The sequence below is a fragment of the Plasmodium falciparum genome, assembly GCF_000002765.6.
Source record: "Plasmodium falciparum 3D7 genome assembly, chromosome: 1".
NCBI lineage: Eukaryota > Apicomplexa > Aconoidasida > Haemosporida > Plasmodiidae > Plasmodium > Plasmodium falciparum.
In genome coordinates, this window is record NC_004325.2 from 227,501 (window position 1) to 248,839 (window position 21,339).

General features: G+C 20.1%; 3 protein-coding genes across 3 annotated transcripts; 1 reads left to right on the forward strand and 2 right to left on the reverse strand.

Annotated features, from left to right (window-relative positions):
* Positions 1–984: 984 nt before the first annotated feature.
* Positions 985–2,019, reverse strand: PF3D7_0105500 (conserved protein, unknown function; the record flags this gene model as incomplete). Its single annotated transcript, XM_001350950.1, has 1 exon — positions 985–2,019. The coding sequence occupies one exon, from the start codon at positions 2,017–2,019 to the stop codon at positions 985–987; it is 1,035 nt and encodes a 344-aa protein (XP_001350986.1).
* A 769-nt stretch (positions 2,020–2,788) lies between these two features.
* Positions 2,789–6,902, reverse strand: PF3D7_0105600 (conserved Plasmodium protein, unknown function; the record flags this gene model as incomplete). Its single annotated transcript, XM_001350951.1, has 3 exons — positions 2,789–3,882; positions 4,131–6,568; positions 6,760–6,902. The coding sequence occupies 3 exons, from the start codon at positions 6,900–6,902 to the stop codon at positions 2,789–2,791; spliced, it is 3,675 nt and encodes a 1,224-aa protein (XP_001350987.1).
* A 4,263-nt stretch (positions 6,903–11,165) lies between these two features.
* On the forward strand, positions 11,166–20,357 carry PF3D7_0105700 (asparagine-rich antigen Pfa35-2; the record flags this gene model as incomplete). Its single annotated transcript, XM_001350952.1, has 1 exon — positions 11,166–20,357. One exon carries the CDS (start codon positions 11,166–11,168, stop codon positions 20,355–20,357), a length of 9,192 nt encoding a protein of 3,063 aa, XP_001350988.1.
* Positions 20,358–21,339: the final 982 nt, after the last annotated feature.

Below are 21,339 nucleotides of genomic sequence, written 5' to 3' on the forward strand. Positions count from 1 at the left end.
TGCCATTGTGCGTTATAAAAAATAATTATATTAATCTATATATTTATATATATATATATATATATATATATATATATATATATACATTAATGCACGGTTAAACAACAAATTCTGTGCAACATTTTTCTTTTCTTTTAAATAAAAAAAAAAACGATTGAAGAGTTTTCATTGTTTATAGCATAGAGGTATGCACAGAAAAATATAAAATATAAAAATATAAAAAATAAAACATAAAACATAAAAAATTTTTAAAATAAAAAAAAAAATAATATAAAATTTTATATTGTCCAAAAAAAAAACATATATAAATATAATATATATATATATATATATATGTGTATATTTTTAAGAACCAAAAAAAATTAATAATAGAATTTTCAAAAAGCATGTTGCACATGAACAAATAATATACTCAAAAAAAAAAAAAAAAAAAAAAAAAAAATTAATATACAAAATAAAAGGTATACATATATATATATATATATATGGAAAAAAAAAAAAAAAGAAATTTATATTTATGTATATTAAACAAACAAATTAAATGGATAAATGTACATATGTGAATATATTTATATATCTATACATATTTTTATATTTATGTATATTAAACAAACAAATTAAATGGATAAATGTACATATGTGAATATATTTATATATCTATACATATTTTTATATTTATGTATATTAAACAAACAAATTAGATGGATAAATGTACATATGTGAATATATTTATATATCTATACATATTTTTATATTTATGTATATTAAACAAACAAATTAGATGGATAAATGTACATATGTGAATATATTTATATATCTATACATATTTTTATATTTATGTATATTAAACAAATTAGATGGATAAATGTACATAATGTGAATATATTTATATATGTATACATATTTTTCTATTTATGTATTGTACCTATTTTTAACAAAATAGATATGTGGATAGTTCATTACATATTAAAATGTTCGAATAAACTAAAATATGACTTTATCGTTAGGGTTAATCCAGTTCATAATTTTTATATTTGAAGTATTACAAACCGTCATATCAATATCAACTCTTTTTGGTACAGGGTTTCTTCTGTCTGCTAATGGGAATGCTGATATAGATTCAACTTGTATAATTTGTCTATTAATTTGATCAAATGTATTTTTATGACCGCAGAATTCATCTTGTTCATTTTTTATATTTTCATAATCTCCTATATCTTTATATCCAATTTTTTTTGAATAGATTAATTCTTTAATTTTTAAAACTGCTTCTTTCTTAGATATTCTTTTAGTTTTATCATCACATAAGTGATAATCTTCTAAGAAACGTTTTACACTTTCTTCTTTATATATAGAACGTATAACATTTTCAGGAAACAAATATCTCTCACTTAACCTTTTGAATGTAAAACGATAAGGATCAAAGGAATGTAAAAAATATATATACTCTCTTAACAAAGGATCAATTTTTCTATGTTCTGGTATCTTTATAGGAAATATACGATTCATAAATTTTTTAAAACCACTATCTTGCCAATATCTATAATTTTCAAAAGTTGAAAGTGTTGGATTTCGAAATCCACAAAAATCACTATAATTTAATGTATTACTTACATCTCTACTATATTCTTCTTTTATATATTTTTCATCATTTAATAATTTTTTTCTTTTATCCTTTTCATCTTTTATATTCTTTCCTTTATGAGGTATAACTATCTTATAATTATATGGAACACTATATGCATAATTATCAGATACACGCAAATTATATCTGTTCTCTTTTTCTCTTAATTTTAAATTTTCATCTCGCCATTCTTCTGACCAACTACTATTCTTATCAGAAGGTTGCATATAAGAAGGAAATTCATCAGAAGCCTTTAAGGGGCTATCAAATGAATTATCTTCTAAAAACGAATAATTATCATCATCAAAACGTTCTTTCAAATTATCTCTTGCCTTAGAAAAAATAGGCTTCTTAGTATTACTTCGTAGAAATCTTTTACATAGTTTTAGAGCCATTAAAATTAATTCACCAGTATTAAAATAAAAACGAAAAAAAAAAAAAAATTAAAAATCACACATAAATATATATAAAAATATAAATATATAAAAATATAAATATATATATATTTTAATATGTTCACCTTTATACAAAATTTATAAATAATATAAGAAAAAATATATTCATTATGAACCAAACATCAAACTTAAAGCTAAAAATGAAAATTCCCTTTCACATTCCCATTTACCTTCCTCTTCTTATATGCTTTTTAACATAAAATCATTTTGTGATCATAAATGTAACACATATGAGAACATTTCATTCTTTTAATAAAAATACGAGGGAACAAATAAAAAAAAATAATATATTTTAAAATACAATTTAAACGCTTTCTTAATATTGACAAAAACATATTTATTTTTTAATCAAAAAAAAAAAAAAAAAAAAATTAAAAAAAATATGAAATAAAATAAAATAAAATAAAATAAATAGGTGTAATATAAATAATATAGAGATATATAACGCTGAAAAAAAAAAAAAAAAAAATATTACAAAATTTAATACTTGTAGGATTATAAAATGAAATATTTTTATACTTATAAAAATATTTACAAATAAATAAAACAAATAGTACAATATAAAAAAAAAGGAAATATTTGGCATACAACAAAATGTATTACTAAAAAGTATTATAAAAGCAAAAAATATAATACATACATATATATATATATATATATATATATATATATATATATATTTATATTTATCTATTTATTTTTTCTTTTTCTAGGAACTGTCCCATGCAGACTCAGATATAGATATTTCACTCGGCACATTTTTATATTCACACATTATTGAATAATTAGAATCGCTCGAATAAAATTCAAATTGGTTTTTCGCATGTGATTCTTTTCTATTTAAATGCAAAAAAGCTTTAAAACTTTTCTCTTCATCATATGCTTCATGTGTTTTTTCTTTTTCCTCTTCTTGCTCTTCTTCTTCTTCCTGTTCCTGTTCCTTTTTATTTTCTTCGTCTTCGTCGTCCTCTTCATCTTCATCATCACTATCTTCTCTTCCTTCATAAAAATTATCAAAACTCATTCCTATGGACTTATATACATTTTCAAATGTTTTCCCCTGAATAACATATGCCTTAAAAAAATGGGTCAGCAAAGATTTTATCAAAATTTTATTATGATAGAAATATTTTGGCTCCTTCATAAAATTCAAGCATACATTAATATGGTGTTTAAAATAAAAAGAATTGAATTTTTTTAAAAACATTACAAAATGTTTATTCATTAAATAATACATAGGAACAGAAAAATAGAGATCGGCTTTTCTTTTTTTATTTATAGGCTTATCTAATTTCTTCTTTTCATCCATATTAAACAATTTTTCATCAATATGTTTATTACATATTAAAGCATCCCATATAAATTGTATATAATGACGATATATATAATTTTCATTAAAGTTGTGACAATATAAAAATATATCCAAACTAATATCATCACATGAAGGTGGAACAAAGAACTCTATTTTATCAAATGAACAAAATAAAATATAAATTAACCCTGCCGTAAAAAATGTAAGAACACTACTTAAACGTATTATCATATTCCCATTCTTTTTTAAAAAATTGTAAGCTATAATTAAACTACCCACCAAATAATTTTTTATTTTTAATTCTTTCTCTACTACATCTACAAAATTTGGATATATACTATTCATATCTATATAAATAAATGAGCAACTATTCTTATCCTTTATATAACTAATTAATAATTCGCTTATCGCTTTGTACGACTTTGTATTTTCGTACATATCATCTAGATTAAGGAATGTTTCAGAATGATCTGCACCACGTTTCTTCGATCCTAAAAAAAAAAAAAAAACGGAAAAGTTGAAATGAAAAAAAATTTTAATATATGTGAATGAATAAATAAATAAATAAATAAATAAATAAATAAATAAATAAATATATATATATATATAGTTGTGCATAAATATGTTCATAAATATATGCTTATAATTAAAGGCACATATATGTACACATTGTATTATGCCACTCTTTTCTTTTTATTTTTCTTTTTCTTTTTATTTTTTTTTTCCATTTGAGTTTTACCATGCTCCGATAAAATATGAGATTGAATTTTCGCATCAAAATAAACATAGTGACCACTTTGAAATTTTGAAAAAAAGTTATAGACATTTTGTTCATTACTTATAACTATAAATTGTTGTAAAAATAAACTATTTTGAAAAATATTTAAATTTGCACAATTTGTAAGAGTAAAAAGACAATCGATTACATTTGCATGCAACTCATAATTTATATACGAGATATTTAATGGTTCATATTGTTTTAATATTTGTTTAAAACTATTAATATGTATATCATAATTATTATAATATAAATAATATCTACATTTTAGGATATCTTTAAAAGTATTTTTCTTTTTTAAAAAAAATGAATTATTATATTTATCTACATTATTGTGTAAATAAGATTTAAACCAGTTTTTATTGGTAAAATAAACTTGTTTTTTTAATAAATTTTCAAATTCTAAATGATGTTTTAAAATTAAATTTTTATCCATACTAAATTTTCTTTTTTTTATAATATATTCATCAAGTTGGAATAATTCATTTTTATTATTATTATTATTATTGTTATGATAATTATTTGTTTTTTTTTTATTTTCGTTTATATCATCTTCATCTTCTAAATTTATATTATTATCATGATTATTACTAATATTTTTAAATTTTATTTTTTTTAATAAAGCTGTTATTTTTTTTCGATATTTTTTTATATTCTCATTACAATAATTATTTTTATAATATGTATTTCTAAAATAAATACCTTTTTCTTCGGTTTCATATAAAATAGAATTATTTATTTTTAACCAATTCTTATTATCTGCATTGTTAATATTATTATTAAAAAATGTTTCATTGTTTATATCTTCTGATGATATACTGACATTATCAATGTTATTATATTTATGATCATTTATTTTATCTTTATTTTCTTCATGATACCTTTCATTTAATAAATTAACATCCTCATATATATGATCCATCAATTTGTATATAAGTTTATCTTTTTTTTTAATATCGATAATTTTATGTTCTTCAAAAAATTGGGATATATAAGTATTCTTCGTATTTTCTATATTCTTTTTAATTAAGCTTATATTTGATACATTAATACATTTTTTTAATTCATATATTATATATTCAATAAAATGATTTATACAATTTTTATATTCTTTTAAATAATTGCTTTTAATCCATTTCAGTGGTATAATACTATGATTTATATAATCCCACATAGTATGCTCTTTCCTATTATCATGAAGAATATTATCATTAAGTTTAATTTTTTTCTGTTCATTTTCTTTTACATTTCCAATATTATCTTCAACGTTGTATTTATCATTACAACTTAATAGGGGAACGATTTCTTTTTGTGCTAACTGAACCCAATTATTTAAACAGGACAAAAATATAGATGTTATTCCATTAAAATGGATTCCTATCAAAAATATTACATTTTGTAAATAACAACACGATGGTCTATAAACATCAACTTTTTTAAAACATATTGAAAGAATAGAAAAAATTGATAAAAGGAAATTATCAAAAGATAATTTTATTTTCATAATAAAACATCCTCCAATATTTATCATACCTAAAGAACATACTAATTGACTTATACATAATATTCGTTCTATATGAATACTTTCCTCTATTATTTTTATTTTATCCTTGCTTATTTCTTTGTTATTCATATAAATATTATGAATATCCTTTATTTTTAAACAATCACATGTAATTAAATGAAATAACTTTATTTTATTACCTTCTCGAACGGTCTTATTCCATACATATTCAATATTTTCTAAATGTAATATATTCCCTGTATTATTGATACCAGAGATCCATTTTTCATTTTCATATAATATATATGAATAGTAATATAAAGGATAAAATTTTTTATCTTTATATAATAATATATCATCTTTTTTTCTTTCATTATATATATCTTCTTTTTCATTTTTCATTTTTAATAATGAATGATAATTCAAAAAATCATTTTTCTTTTCTTTATTTATATCATCAATATTTTCATTTTTATTAAATATATCAAAATTATAATTATTATTTATATATTCATTAAAAGGATTTAAACTCATACCCATCCAATTATGCTGAACATTGTTATATTTATTTATTTTTAAATAATAATTTATACAACTTATAAAATTTGCTTCTTCATTTATATGGAAACTATTCAATGATGTCACATTATCCTTATCTTCTTTTGTGTTAATTATATTTTCAAGAATTTTCCTTTCTTTTAATAACTCATAAAAATATAACCAATCTACACATTCTATCTCATCATTTATATTATGCTTCTTTATATATTTCACTATATCTTTATCGTACTCAAAGCGATGAACAACGTCTTGATATTTATCAACAATCTTTTCGCACACTTCATCGTAATATTTCTTCAGATCCACCAGGTCGTTCAAAATGGCTATATGTTCACTGTGAAAAAAGGGGAGCATGGGAAAAACAAAAAAATACATTAATATGGGAAAATATGCATATATATATAAATATTTATTTATTTATATATTCATATATTCATATATATATAAATATATATATATATATATATATATATATATTTATATTATTCTATTATCTTATTATTATTTTATTTTATTTTTTGTTACCTTCCCAGTTCCTCTTTTATAGTGTCACATTTACATACCCTTTTCCTTTTAATACAATAATCACAACTGTTCTCTGATTTTTTGATGTTATCACCTGTAAAGATGTCATTTAAATTTATTTGAAAACTGAATAGATGATTCATTCTTCTAATCCTTTTATCTCATTAAAAAAATATAAATAAAAACATAAACAAATCAAAAAAAAAAAAAAAAAAAAAAAAAAAAAATTCACCTATAAAAGGTCAAAATATATTAATCTGAACTTTTTTTCTAAAATCATATTCTTATTACAATTTTAAAAAAAAAAAAAAAAAAAAAAAAAAATCGGACTAGGTTATAAAGAATTTATAACTCCTACGATACAATTCCTTGGAATTTATTAAATATATCTATATATATTTTATTTTATATCATTATCTTTTATTCATTTGTTTTTATATATAATGAAATTTATATATGATCAATTTTATATGACAAATGCTGTTATACTTTCTTTATTTTTATTTTTTTATTATCTATTATTTAGTAAATATTCTCAAAAAATAAGTATATATAAATATATTATATATATAATAATAATACTCTTTCCAGTTATTTATGATTTTTATTAGATGATATTAAAATATATATAAGATTACCTATTATATTCTTTTGCACATAAAATTTAAAGATATAAATAATTATACATAAATGTAATATATATATATATATATATATTTCTTTTTTAAAATACATATTTTTCCCTTTTAAATTTTATGAAATATTAAAATAACAATATAATATATATATTATATATATACATATTATATATATATTATATATATATAATATATGCATTTGTATCCTTCCATAATATATGTATATTGAAAAATAAAAAAATAATAAAAAAAAGAACGTTCTCTTCTTTCTATATTTTTTTTTTATTATTCTTATGTTCTATAATTATTTTTTATTTCGTATATTTAAAAAAAGTATATAATAATGTATACATAAAATAGAAATAATATAAATATTTGTACAAATAAGTGTTTATAGCTCCTTATTTTGATATATAATTCTTCAAAAAAGTGAATATATACATATAACATTTCAAATATAAAAATGATTTTATGTAATTTTAATTAATAACTGAAAATGTTTGGAGAACATATTATATATTTTTTTTTTTCTGTAATCACCTCCAAATATTTTATATAAATTAAATAATGGTCTACAGTTCATATGTTTTCTATCTATTTTGTTTATTTTTTTTAAATATGTACTGGATACATGTCCTATTTCGAAAACATACTTTTAACAATATATATATATAAAAGTGAGAGAAAAAGAAAAAATGAAAAAAGGACAAATAATTAAAATATAAAGTAATAATTATACCCTTAAATTTTCATTTTATAACTTATTCAAAACACAATAATGGTGGTAAATAAAGGAAAGAGGATTATGCCTTTTTAATTCTTTTCTTACGAACCTTAATATATTTTAATTATAATTATGGTAACAATTGTATATTTTATTCTTATTTTTATATTATATTATATTATAATATATACATATATATATATATATATATATATATATACAACTTGAATGTATTTACATGAATTCCGAAGGCTATCGAAAATAATATGTATATATATATATATATATATATATATATATATATATATATATTTTTTTTTTTTCGCTTTAATTCATATTTGCAAATAACATTTTTCCAACATTTTTTGAGAGTTCTCATATGCACACAAAAAACTTTCATTTATTCCTTTTTCATAAATAAAAATTGAACCAATTTGTTTACATATATAAAATTAAAAAATTATTTTGATAAACATGAAAACTAGTGTATAAATATTATTTCCTTTCTTCTTTTTAATTCCTATTTTCCAGTAAGTCATTTTTATGAGAAATATTGCGAGTGAAAGACATGTATATGTATATATGTATATATGTATATATACATATATATATATATATATTATTATTATGTATAACTAAATAATTTATTATGAAATTTTTTTTCATGATGGTGTCCTTATAAATATTTTAAGTTCTTCTAAATGAATATATTATATTGCATTTAATATATTATTTATTTAAATAAATTTTATAAAAGTGAACACATATATATTAAAGGAAATTTCAATAATGTATCACAACATGAATAAAAAATATTTTATTATATTATTATCCTTCTATGAGTACAAAAAAGGAAATTACCAATTGATTATAATATATATTCAGAAACAAAAAAGAAATCTATAAATATAAAAAAAAAAATATATTCATATAACATAGTTCAAAAATATGGAATACAAATATGATTAAGACAATTTTATATATTGTTGGATTTTATTTTTTATTAGGATAATTGCAAATTTTAATGTAATATTCAAGCAATTTTTTTTATTAAGAATATTTCATATGAATATAAATATGAATAAAATATTAAATTTATGGCTAGTTGTATGAACAAACATAAAAAAAAAATTCTGAACGTTCAGAATAATTAATAGCTATATTTAATATAAACAATAAAATGGAAAATTATTAACACACACATATAAATATATATATATATATATATATGTGATCTAAAATGTAATTGGCATTATAAAATAATGTAAGAAATAAAAATTATAATATTATACCTTCTTTTAATTATTTATGATTGAAGTGTTTTTATTTATTTTGTATTATATATTTTTTTTTTTTTTTTCATATACATATATTTTTTAAATTCATATTGCTCAAGTTAATATATTCATCATTCATATATACTATTATATATTATATTATATATATATTTTTTTTTTTGCACATTTTAAGGATCAACCTTTATCGATAAAATTTTTGCCACATACCATAAACTATGTATTTTTTTTAATTTATCGTTACATTGTTGCAGTAAAATTTTGCAGGATGTTGAAGAAGAATACTTGAATAAAGAAGAAAAAAAAAAAAAAAAAAAAAGATCTACATAAATATGTATATATTTTATGACTGAATATATATTATCATATATCTTGTTTGTTGAAATAACAAAATTTCATCTATTAAGGATAAGGTATGAATTTTTATTTAAGTATACATCATATATATATATATATAAATATACTACATGAATATCCATTCCAATTAAAAATTGTATAGTTTATTTATATTCCTTTTTATACTTAACAAATACATATATTTTTCCATTTTTTATATATACATATATAATATATATATATATATATATATATATATATATATATATATATATATATAACGGGTTAATATTTACTACACACACTTAAAATATGTATATATATGTATAAGATATAAATATGGTACATAATATATGTGTAAAAAAATAACTAAAATAAATAAGAACATTTATTTAAAATTTTTATGTGCAGCTGTTAAATATATATTTAATATATACTTAAATGTAAAACGATTTATATTCATTAAAAAAATTTTTTTTTTTTTTTTTTTATTTATTTTCAGCATTCTTATCGTCAAAATATTTGTAGAAAAATTAATTCATAACAAAAAATATTAATCAAGTAGAATAGGTATGGAAATAAAATATTTTACATAATGTATCCTTTACATAAATAAAAATTTATTTGAGTTATATATTTTCATTATTGCTTAAGAACATTTTTTTTTTTTATTACCCAATTTATATGCTTAATCATATAATGACATTATATATATTATATATATATATATATATAGTATATTTAATTATTTATTTATTTACATAACATATATATTATGTATTTATTTTATATATATATATTTTTTTTTCCCCTTTTTTTATTCAGGAATTATTTCTAATTTAAAATGTGTTTTATTTTTATTTAATGAAATCATCAAAAAAGAAAAAAAAAAAAAAACAAAATTTGTCATACATGTTTATAGTGTAATTAAATGTATCAATTAAAAATAATTAGATAGACTTTTTTTTTTTTTTTTCCACCTTAGAGATTTAATAAAAATAATAAATATATATATATATATATATATATATATATATTATATAAATAAATATTTAATTATATATAAATATATTTATATATTAAAAAATAAAATATTTGTAAGTAAAATACAGAACAAAAAAAAAAAAAAATAAATAATAAATAAAAATTTATAAGTATATTTTCTTTATAAGCCTACACCTTTTTTTTTTTTTTTTTTTTTTTTTTTTTCTATATGTATGGACACATGTTACAAAAAGAAATGTGTTGTAATATTCTTTTCATTTTGTATATGTGAGATTTATTCATATATATTTATATTTTTCTTTTCGTTTCTTTTCTGTGTTTTTTTTTTTTTTTTTTTTTTTTTTTTTTTTTGGAGGGGAGGATATTATTTATTAAAATATTATGGATCCTTCTATTAAAGAAAATGAAATGAAGAAAAATCCAAAAAGTATTGAAGAGATCACGGATTTGCCTCATGTTGATAATTCAGATAATTGTATGAAAATGAATAATATAAAAAATGGAGACGATGGAAATAATAATTATGGGAAATCAGATAATACAAATGAAACAAATTTGAATGATACTTTAAGTTACAACAAGTATGGGAATAATTTCTTAAGTTACAATGGAAATTATGGTTCGAATAAAATGTACAGTAATCAGAATATCAACAATAGATATTATAATAAGATACATTTTAATGAAGAGAATTATGAGTATTTTGGAAGGGGTAGAAATTACAAAAATTGCAATAATAATGGTAATTATAACAACAATAATAATAATAATTACAATTACTATAACCATTATAATAATAATAGTAGTAGTAATAATAATAATAATAATAATAGCAGTGGTATAAGTAATAATTATCATGATGGGGATTATGTGAAATATAACAAAAAGGGAAGTACTATTCACAACAGATATAATAATATTTATACTACAAGTACTACCCATAACACCTATAATAATAATAATAATAATAATAATAGTAGTAGTAGTAGTCACAATTTTCATATTTCTAATAATAATTTAAGTGGCAATAATTATCATTATTATAATCCATATAATTATTATAATGGATGTACAACTATAGACAATGAGTTGAATGAAAAAGACCATAAGCAGATATCGTCAAAAAAGATGTCTAATAGCGTGGCAACAGCAAGAAGTGAATATACTAGCGAAAGTAAAGAATATCAGGCTAATGATATTAATAAAAAAAAAAATGAATTCAATAGGAATGATACATGTAAAAATGATGTGAAGACAAATGATGTGAAAACAAATGATGTGAAAACAAATGATGTGAAGACAAATGACGGGCAAACAAATGATGTGAAAACAAATGATGTGAAAACAAATGATATGAAAACAAATGATATGAAAACAAATGATATGAAGACGAATGATATGAAGACAAATGATATACGTCCAATGAACAAAGATCAGAATATGAAAAAAAACATAAGAATTAATAAAAATTATTTTCCAAAAGGAATTACTTCACCAAGAAATAATGGTAATACAAATGATACATATATAAGAGACGATAATGTATTAAATACATACGAAGAAAGTTTTACAATGAAAAATAAGAAAAAAAATTATTATAGATATCAAAATAATTATAAAAATAACACTTCAAACCATTTCTATAATTCTTTGAATATGAAATTGATTAATTATGGAAACTTTGGTTACAATAACAATAATCATTATAACAACAGTTATAATAATAGTAGTAATAATTATTATCATAATAATAATTATCATAATAACCATAGAGTCAACATACATATGAATTACAGAAATAAGAACAACTGCATGAATAATTATTATCCATATAATAATTACATTGATACAAAGGAAAATGATACTATGCAAAAAGGTACTTCCAGTCGTAATATCCTTTATGATAACAAAAATGACGATACAAATTTTAATTGTTTTGGAAAGGATAAATATGCAAATAAAAAAAATGAAATTGATAAAAATCAAAATGACAGTGTTGTTGTTTATGATGAGAATACCAATAAGGAGGACCATAAGGATGACAATAAAAATAGTAGTAATGATAATATACCGAATGTTAATAATAGTGATAATTGTAATTTAACTAGTGACGATAGGATAAAGTCAAGTATCCAGGAAAATAATACATGTATATCACCAAAAAATAATAGTGTTGTACTTAATAATACAAATATGGAAGAAAATCGTTCTTATAGCAATAATGATAATGCATCAAAAGATATTATTATGGATAATATGTGTGATAAATATAAAAAAGAAGGCAAGCCCTCTGAAAACAGTGTATATGTTAATACATATAATGATAAGGAAAAGACAAATCATGATAGTGATGTGGCAATGGAAAAGGATAATTCAGATATAATATATACTGAAATAGAACAAAATTATAATAAAAAAAATAATAATAATGATAAAAAGAAGGAGGATAATATAGCTAATGTTAAGGCTCATTCCAATTTTTATGATACATTTGATAATAATGATAAGAGAGATGATGAAAATGGAATGGCAGAAATAAAAGGAGAGGAGGAAAATCTAGATATAAAAAAAATCTCCAATAAAAACAGTATGAATAAAAATAATGTATCCTATTTGGAGAATGAGCAATATTTGAAATGTAAAATTGGAGAGGTAAAGAATAAAAATGAACAAGGTAATACAGCTGAAGATAATAATAATAATAATAATAATTATAGTAATAATAATAATAACAATAGTAATTATAATAGTAATTATAATTATAATTATTATTATCATAATAATATTAATGATTATGATGATTATTACGATATTAACGATAATAATAATTTGTTTAAGGATGAAAATTTTGATAATTCCACAAATAATAAATCTTTTAAATATAACAATAGGAATAATATAAAAAATGACCACTCATTCAAATCACATATACAATGTAATATGAACAATTCTTATAATTATAGTAATGGAAATACTTTACATTGTGAAGGAAGTAAGGAATTATCGTATGAAAAGAATCATTATTCATTTTCAAAAAACGAGACTTTTAAGAAAAAGGGTCCAAATAAAAATTACACAAATGGGTACAATTTTAATTACAGTAATAGGAGTGGGAAAAATATGAAGAATCATAACTATGCCTATAATAATTTTAACGCAGGATATCAAAGAAGTAATATGTCAAAGGATAATAAATATAATGATAATGAGGGAAATAATATGTATGAAAATGGCGAGAATAACAATAAGGGAGACACAATTAAAAATAATGATATTATATATGATAAAAGGGAGGATGATAAGAATATAAAACATGTAAAATATGATGATGATCATAATCAAAATCGAGATAACGATGAAGATAAAGATAAAGATCATAATCAAGATAAAGATCGTAATCAAGATAAAGATCGTAATCAAGATAAAGATCGTAATCAAGATAAAGATCATAATCAAGATAAAGATCGTAATCAAGATAAAGATCGTAATCAAGATAAAGATCATAATCAAGATAAAGATCATAATCAAGATAAAGATCATAATCAAGATAAAGATCATAATCAAGATCAAAATCAAGATCAAAATCAAGATAGCATTATTAAAAATAACCATATAATTAGTATAGAGGATGATAAAAAAGAATGTGAGATATATTATCATAGAGATAACAATATTATTAATTTTGATAAAACCGATAACAACTGTGATGTTCAGTATTCTCCAAATTTACAAAATGATGACCCTAACATAACTATTGAAAATAAAGAGGAGAAAAATATCAATACTGATATAACAATTTGTGATGGTTCAATTATACCAAATAATAAAAATTACACTTATAATAATTATAGAAATGAAGAAAAAAATAGGATTAGAAATAATTGCCAAGGTGTAATAAATATGATACATGACAATGACAACATGAATTATCATCCTATTTCAAAAAAACGATTTGGTTATTTTAAAGATAAGAATTTCTCTTATAATAAACATGTAGAGGCAGATAATAATGTACGCAATTATGTCGATCATACATCTATAAATATTTCTACATATAATGATTCCTACAAAACAAATTTCCAAAGAAAAAAGGATTATAATAGTTATATGACAATGCCTTATTCAAATAAAAAGGATATTAAATATTATAAGAAGAAAGGGAAAATAGAGAGGAGAATTAAAGAACATAATTGTTACAGTGGTATAATAGGAGAAAATGAAAGAAATAAAATAATAGATAACATTGGTGTAACAACTTCAAATGGATATATTACCCATAATATTCAAAATATTCAAAATATTCAAAATATTCAAAATATTCAAAATTTTAAGAATATACCAAATGTTAAGAATATGCAAAATGTTCAAAATATACCAAACATTTCAAAAATCTCCAACATGCCCAATATATCTAACATTTCTAATGGGTCGAATATTCCAAACATGTATAATATCACGAACATTCCGCAGATCGTTAAAGGACAAGACCAATTTTGTAATTCTACATATGGAAGAAGCAACAAAGAAAGAAAAGCTATCATATCGTCCAACTCAACTACCAATTTAACTTTTGACACCAAAAAAAAGGCTACACAAAATACCTGGGTTATTGACCATATAAACAATGAAGAAGAGGAACAAATGAATAACATAACCTCCATTTCAAACACAACGGTGAACTGTTACAAATCCGAGTTTTCATGTTATAAAGATAATTATAAATACAAAAAACATTCAACTCATATTTCTACACCCAATTATTCAATGAACAAAGATAACGGTGTACTAAACGTAATAAGTTCTGTTGACAAATTAGTAAAAAATGAATACATGTACAACGAAGAAAAGGGAAGAAAACGAGCAAACAAAATTAATAATAAGATGAACTGGCAAAAAAAAGGATTCATGTTAGAGCAAAATAGGGAGAAAATAAATATAGTATTAAATGAAGAAATGAATATGCCCAATGTGGTGAATTGTACTAATACACCAACTGTATTAAATGATGCAAAAGAATCTCAAACGTATGACGAATTGAAACAAAAGAAAAAAAACAAAAAAAAAATAGAAGAATTGTGCTGTATGAAGAAATCAATAGATATGTTGCATGTAAGATCAAGATCTGAAAATTTCCATTGCAGGAAAAATAGTTTTAAGAACTTGGAAATTTCTATGATGAAACCGCATATGCAACATTTTGAACAATCTATAAATATGGAAGGATTTAGATGTATATTGAGTAAAATGATGATTAATTATGAAGGTGATATGCTAGTGGATGATCAAGAGGAGGAAGAAAAGGAAGAAGAAAAAAAAGGACAAGAAAAAGGACATAAATGCGAATGCAAATGCGAATGTAAATGCCAATGCCAATGTCAATGTGAACAATATAATGATAATAAAAAGCATCCTGAACATGATAAGGAAGACAACATTATTCAGAAGAAAGATGACGATGAAATAAAAACAGAAAAGGATCATAAAGAAGAAGAACAGGAAATTTATAACACCAAAGAAGAACCCCAATATTATTCGAATAATAATGTACACAACGAATCTTATGTCACACATCATGATAGCCTTAAGAATAATGAAACAATTTCAACAAATACTTCTGGTTGTTCTATGATTAAAAATGACGATTCTTTTGGTGATAGTGTTATATCTAATAGCTACGTATACAAGGAAAATGATTTAAATACAAATAGTTGTATAAATAAATTAAAACAATTGAAGGATGATAATATAAAAAAGGATAATAGTATGAAAGAAACTTATATGAACAATATGAACATGAATACCATGGATAGTATACATTTTGATAGTATACATATTGATAGTTTACATATTGATAATTTACATATTGATAATATAAATATTAATACTACTAATAACATATATAAAAATGGTGATATAACAAATAACAATAGAAATGGAGGGGATGTTAACAGGGCTCTTTTTAATTCTAGAGAAAACATTACTGATGACTATAGTATGAAAACTCAAAACACCTTTCTTTGTATATATGATGAAAACAATAAAGAAATGTTTGATAAAAAAAAAAAGAAAAAAGGGTTTTACCAAAAAAACGATTTGTCTATGAAAAAGGATGTAGGTGGTGATATTATTTTAAATAAGCATTCATTAGAAGAAAAAAATAATTGTGATTTGACTATATATACTAATAATATAAATAATACTGATAAGAATATGGAAAATTGTTATGATACCTCTTGTGCTACCAAAACGTATGATAATATTAATAGTAGAAAATTTGGCATTGATACATATGTGAAAGAGAGTGCTAAAATAACAAATAGATTGTGGAATAATAATATAGATAGATATTCTTATAAAAATGGAAGGAATGGAGTGTATTATAATGAGTATGGTAAGATGGAAGGAGGCACTTATGATTATCACCCTAGTAATATGATGTACAAGAAATTTGGTAAGAATAATGACAATGATAATGATAATAATAATGACAATAATAATGACAATAATAATAATATTGATGATGATAATAATAATGAGAATAATAATAATAATAATGATGATAATAATAATATTAATAATGATGATAATAATAACAATAATAATGATGATAATAATAACAATAATGACAAGAGCAACAGCATGAATAATAATTTTGGTAATTATCATAATAATAATAGTAATAGTAATAGTCATTATAATAATTATCATCATAATAATAATTATCATCATAATAATAATTATCATCATCACAATAACTATCATCATCACAATAATTACCATCATCATAATAATTATCATCATAACAATTACCATGGTAACAATCATTTTAATAATTATCATCATAATAATATGAATTCATATAATGAGGGAAGAACCATACCAAATAATAGTTATAGTGGGAAAAATAGTTACAATAATAATATGGGAGAACACATAAATAATATAGACATAACAGCTGGTCAGAGGGTTCTGAAGGATGATATGAATAAAAACAATTTATATATGGTTCATAATCAACATAATTTTGAAGAATATAAAAATTATATGAATACGAATGTGATAAGATATAACAATCTGCATAAGAAAAAATACGTGACAGGTACAAATTATCAAGTGAGTAATTATAATGATACCTATCATTTTAATAATATGAGGGGAAAACAGTATTATTTAAATAAGTACAATTATAATAATCATCATGATATGGTATATACGAATGGGAAAAATGTGGATGTATATAAGCATATGAGGGCAAACAATAAAATAGAAACATATAATCATATGATAAATGGTATGAATGATATAAATGTGAATAATAATGTACGTAATAATACGAATAGCTATTCTAATGATTCTTATTTGCATGCACAAAGTGGAGATGTGCAAAAAGTATATACGAATGATGAAATTGTAAATGACAAACATAATAATAATGATAATAATAATGATAATGATAATATTTGTAATAGTAGTAATAATAATATGGTAGCAGTAGATATAAATGAAGAAAATAATAAAAATAATAAAAGTAATAAAAGCGAGGTAATTAATAAATGTGATGATAACAATGATGAACATGATAAAATGGATAGTAAAAGTGTGGTAAGTTATAAAAGTTATGGAAATAAAAGCGGTATAAGTGATAAATATTTTAATAAGCATAATAATGAAAATAATTATAAATATAGTAACAACAATTATTTTAATCAATCTAATGATATGAACAAAATTACAAATAAGTACATGAACCATAATTATTCCAACGATAATTTTAAGGATAACTACAACAATAGTAATGATAAAAAAAAAAATTTACATTATTTTAAAAAAAATAAAATGAACAATACATTTAATAGTAATAGAAATAAGTATGGAATCGAAAATTATGATGATGTAAATTATCCAAAGGATTACAATGAAGATAAGATGAACAATAACAACAATAATAATAAAAACAGAGATAGACACAATTATCATACTGGTGATAGAAATAATTATTATTACCATAACCACAAAAATGGTTATGATTTTGGAGTGGAAAATATCCCAAGTCAAATTAAAAGAAGACATCGAAAATATATGCCAGCAAATAATTATCAATTAAATGAAAATCATTCAACCATGAACAATAATAATAATAATAATAATAATAATAATAATAATGATAATAATAATTATAATTATGATTATAATAATAATAATAAAAAATATTATTACAATAATAATTATAATAATAATGATTATTATTATTATTGTAATGATGATAATTATTATAAACAGACATACGAAAAAAATAACCAAGATTACCACAATGATGAGTTTAATCTACCAATAAATTACTATGAAGATAATATTAAAGAAAATAATCAAATGAAAGACAACAATGAATTTTTCAAAACTGAAGAAAAAATAAATGAAGAAAATAAAGTTGAAAAGGAAGACAGCAATGAAGAAAGGGAAAAAATAAAGAATGAAAAATTTATGTGTGATGAAAATTTAATACGTGATGAAAAATTAACATGTGATGAAAAATTAACATGTGATGAAAAATTAACATGTGATGAAAAATTAACATGTGATGAAAAATTAATACGTGATGAAAAATTAACGTGTGATGAAAAATTAACGTGTGATGAAAAATTGATGCACGACGAAATAGAAGGAGATAGAAAAAAAATTCAAGAAAATGTAATTCCTTCAAAAGTAGACAAAGACATTAAGAGAAGAAAAAAAAAGGAACATTTTAATAACTCGTTTTCAAAAACAAATATATTCAACAATTCATATAATATTAAGAACTTGAATAATAATGATAATAAAAATATGAACACCATAAGTGATGATACAAATACGATAAATGAGAGGAATGCAAAGAACAAAAAAAAAAAAAAGAATTATCAAAATAATGTAGACGTGGTTCTTGATAATATAGAGACGGTACCTAGAGCAAGAGAAGAGAAATTAAGGAAACAAAAAAAGGATAATAAAAAAATATACAAACTGAAAGATAATAATATTAAAGATAATAATATTAAAGATAATAACATTAAAGATAATAATATTAATGAGGATAGACATTATGATGATAATTATAAAGATGATAATTATAAGGATGAAAATAATTGTGATGGTAATAATTATGACAATAATAATAATAATGATAACAATAATTATAATGATAATTATAATGAAAATAATAATAATTATTATTATGATGATGATAGTACAATTATTAAGAAAAATTCATATACCTATAAAGTAAAAGATCATTCATATTATAATTACAATAGAAATATATCTTCAACCAATAAATATGAATCAAATTATATTGTACATGAACATAATTCATATAATAATAATAATAATAATAATAATAATAATAATGAAAATTATACAAATTATACAAATTATACAAATTATACAAATCATACAAATCATACAAATCCATATGAATATAAGAAAAACAGTTATAACAAAAATAATAACTACAATAATAAAACGAATAATATGTACGACACAAATACTTACAATAAAGGATATAAAAATTATAAAAATAAAAATCATAAAACCACTCCCACAGAGCAATACAAAAAATTTTAAGTATGTAAATGTGCCATATATATATTAAATACATAATAATGAGCCTAATTAAAAGGATATATATATATATATATATATATATATATATATATAATACAATATGCACATTTTTTTTTAATCTATTTATTTTATATTTAGTAATGCTTCTATGATTAATAATATTTATATAATTAATATAATTAACAGTTGACCTTATATATTTAAAAATATTTACATTTTTTTTGTTCTATATATATATATATATATATATATATATATGTGAGCATATATTTATATATATGCATAATATTATATTTTATCCATTTCTAATTATAATTAAAATGTAGTAGTCTTGTGTGAATTTTTTTTTTTTTTTTTTTTTTTTTTTTTTCTTACATATTATCTCCCAATTATTTACATCTCAATTTTATTATTCATCAATTTTATTTCTTTTTTCTGTTTGAAGAAAAATATCTGAGTTCAAAAAAAAATAATAATTCAAAAAGAATTAATACATATATATATATATATATATAATATATATAATATATATATATAATATTTGCTTATCATGTCTTTCCATTTTTTTTTTTTTTTTTTTTTCCTTACAAAATTTCATATTTATAAACTACCATTAAAAACATTTTCCTCATAAGCAAAAAAAATTAAAACCATAATTTAAATTAGAAAAAATAAATGATCGAGTATAAATAAAGTTAAAAATTTTTGCTTTATATAATAAAACATTTAATGTTTTTTATGGAAGCATATAACCATTTCTTCACCCTTTTTGTAATCTCCCCCAGAAGAAAAAAAAAATTTTATGTACAAATAATTGTTTGTATCCATATATGACACATGAAAATTTTTATTATGTTACATGGAGGGTACACCATAACAAAAGAGCATATAAAATGTAAAAAAAAAAAAAAAAAAAACATTGAAAAAATTATTAGAATTATTAAAATGAAATTTGATAAATTAATATTTCATTCAATATATA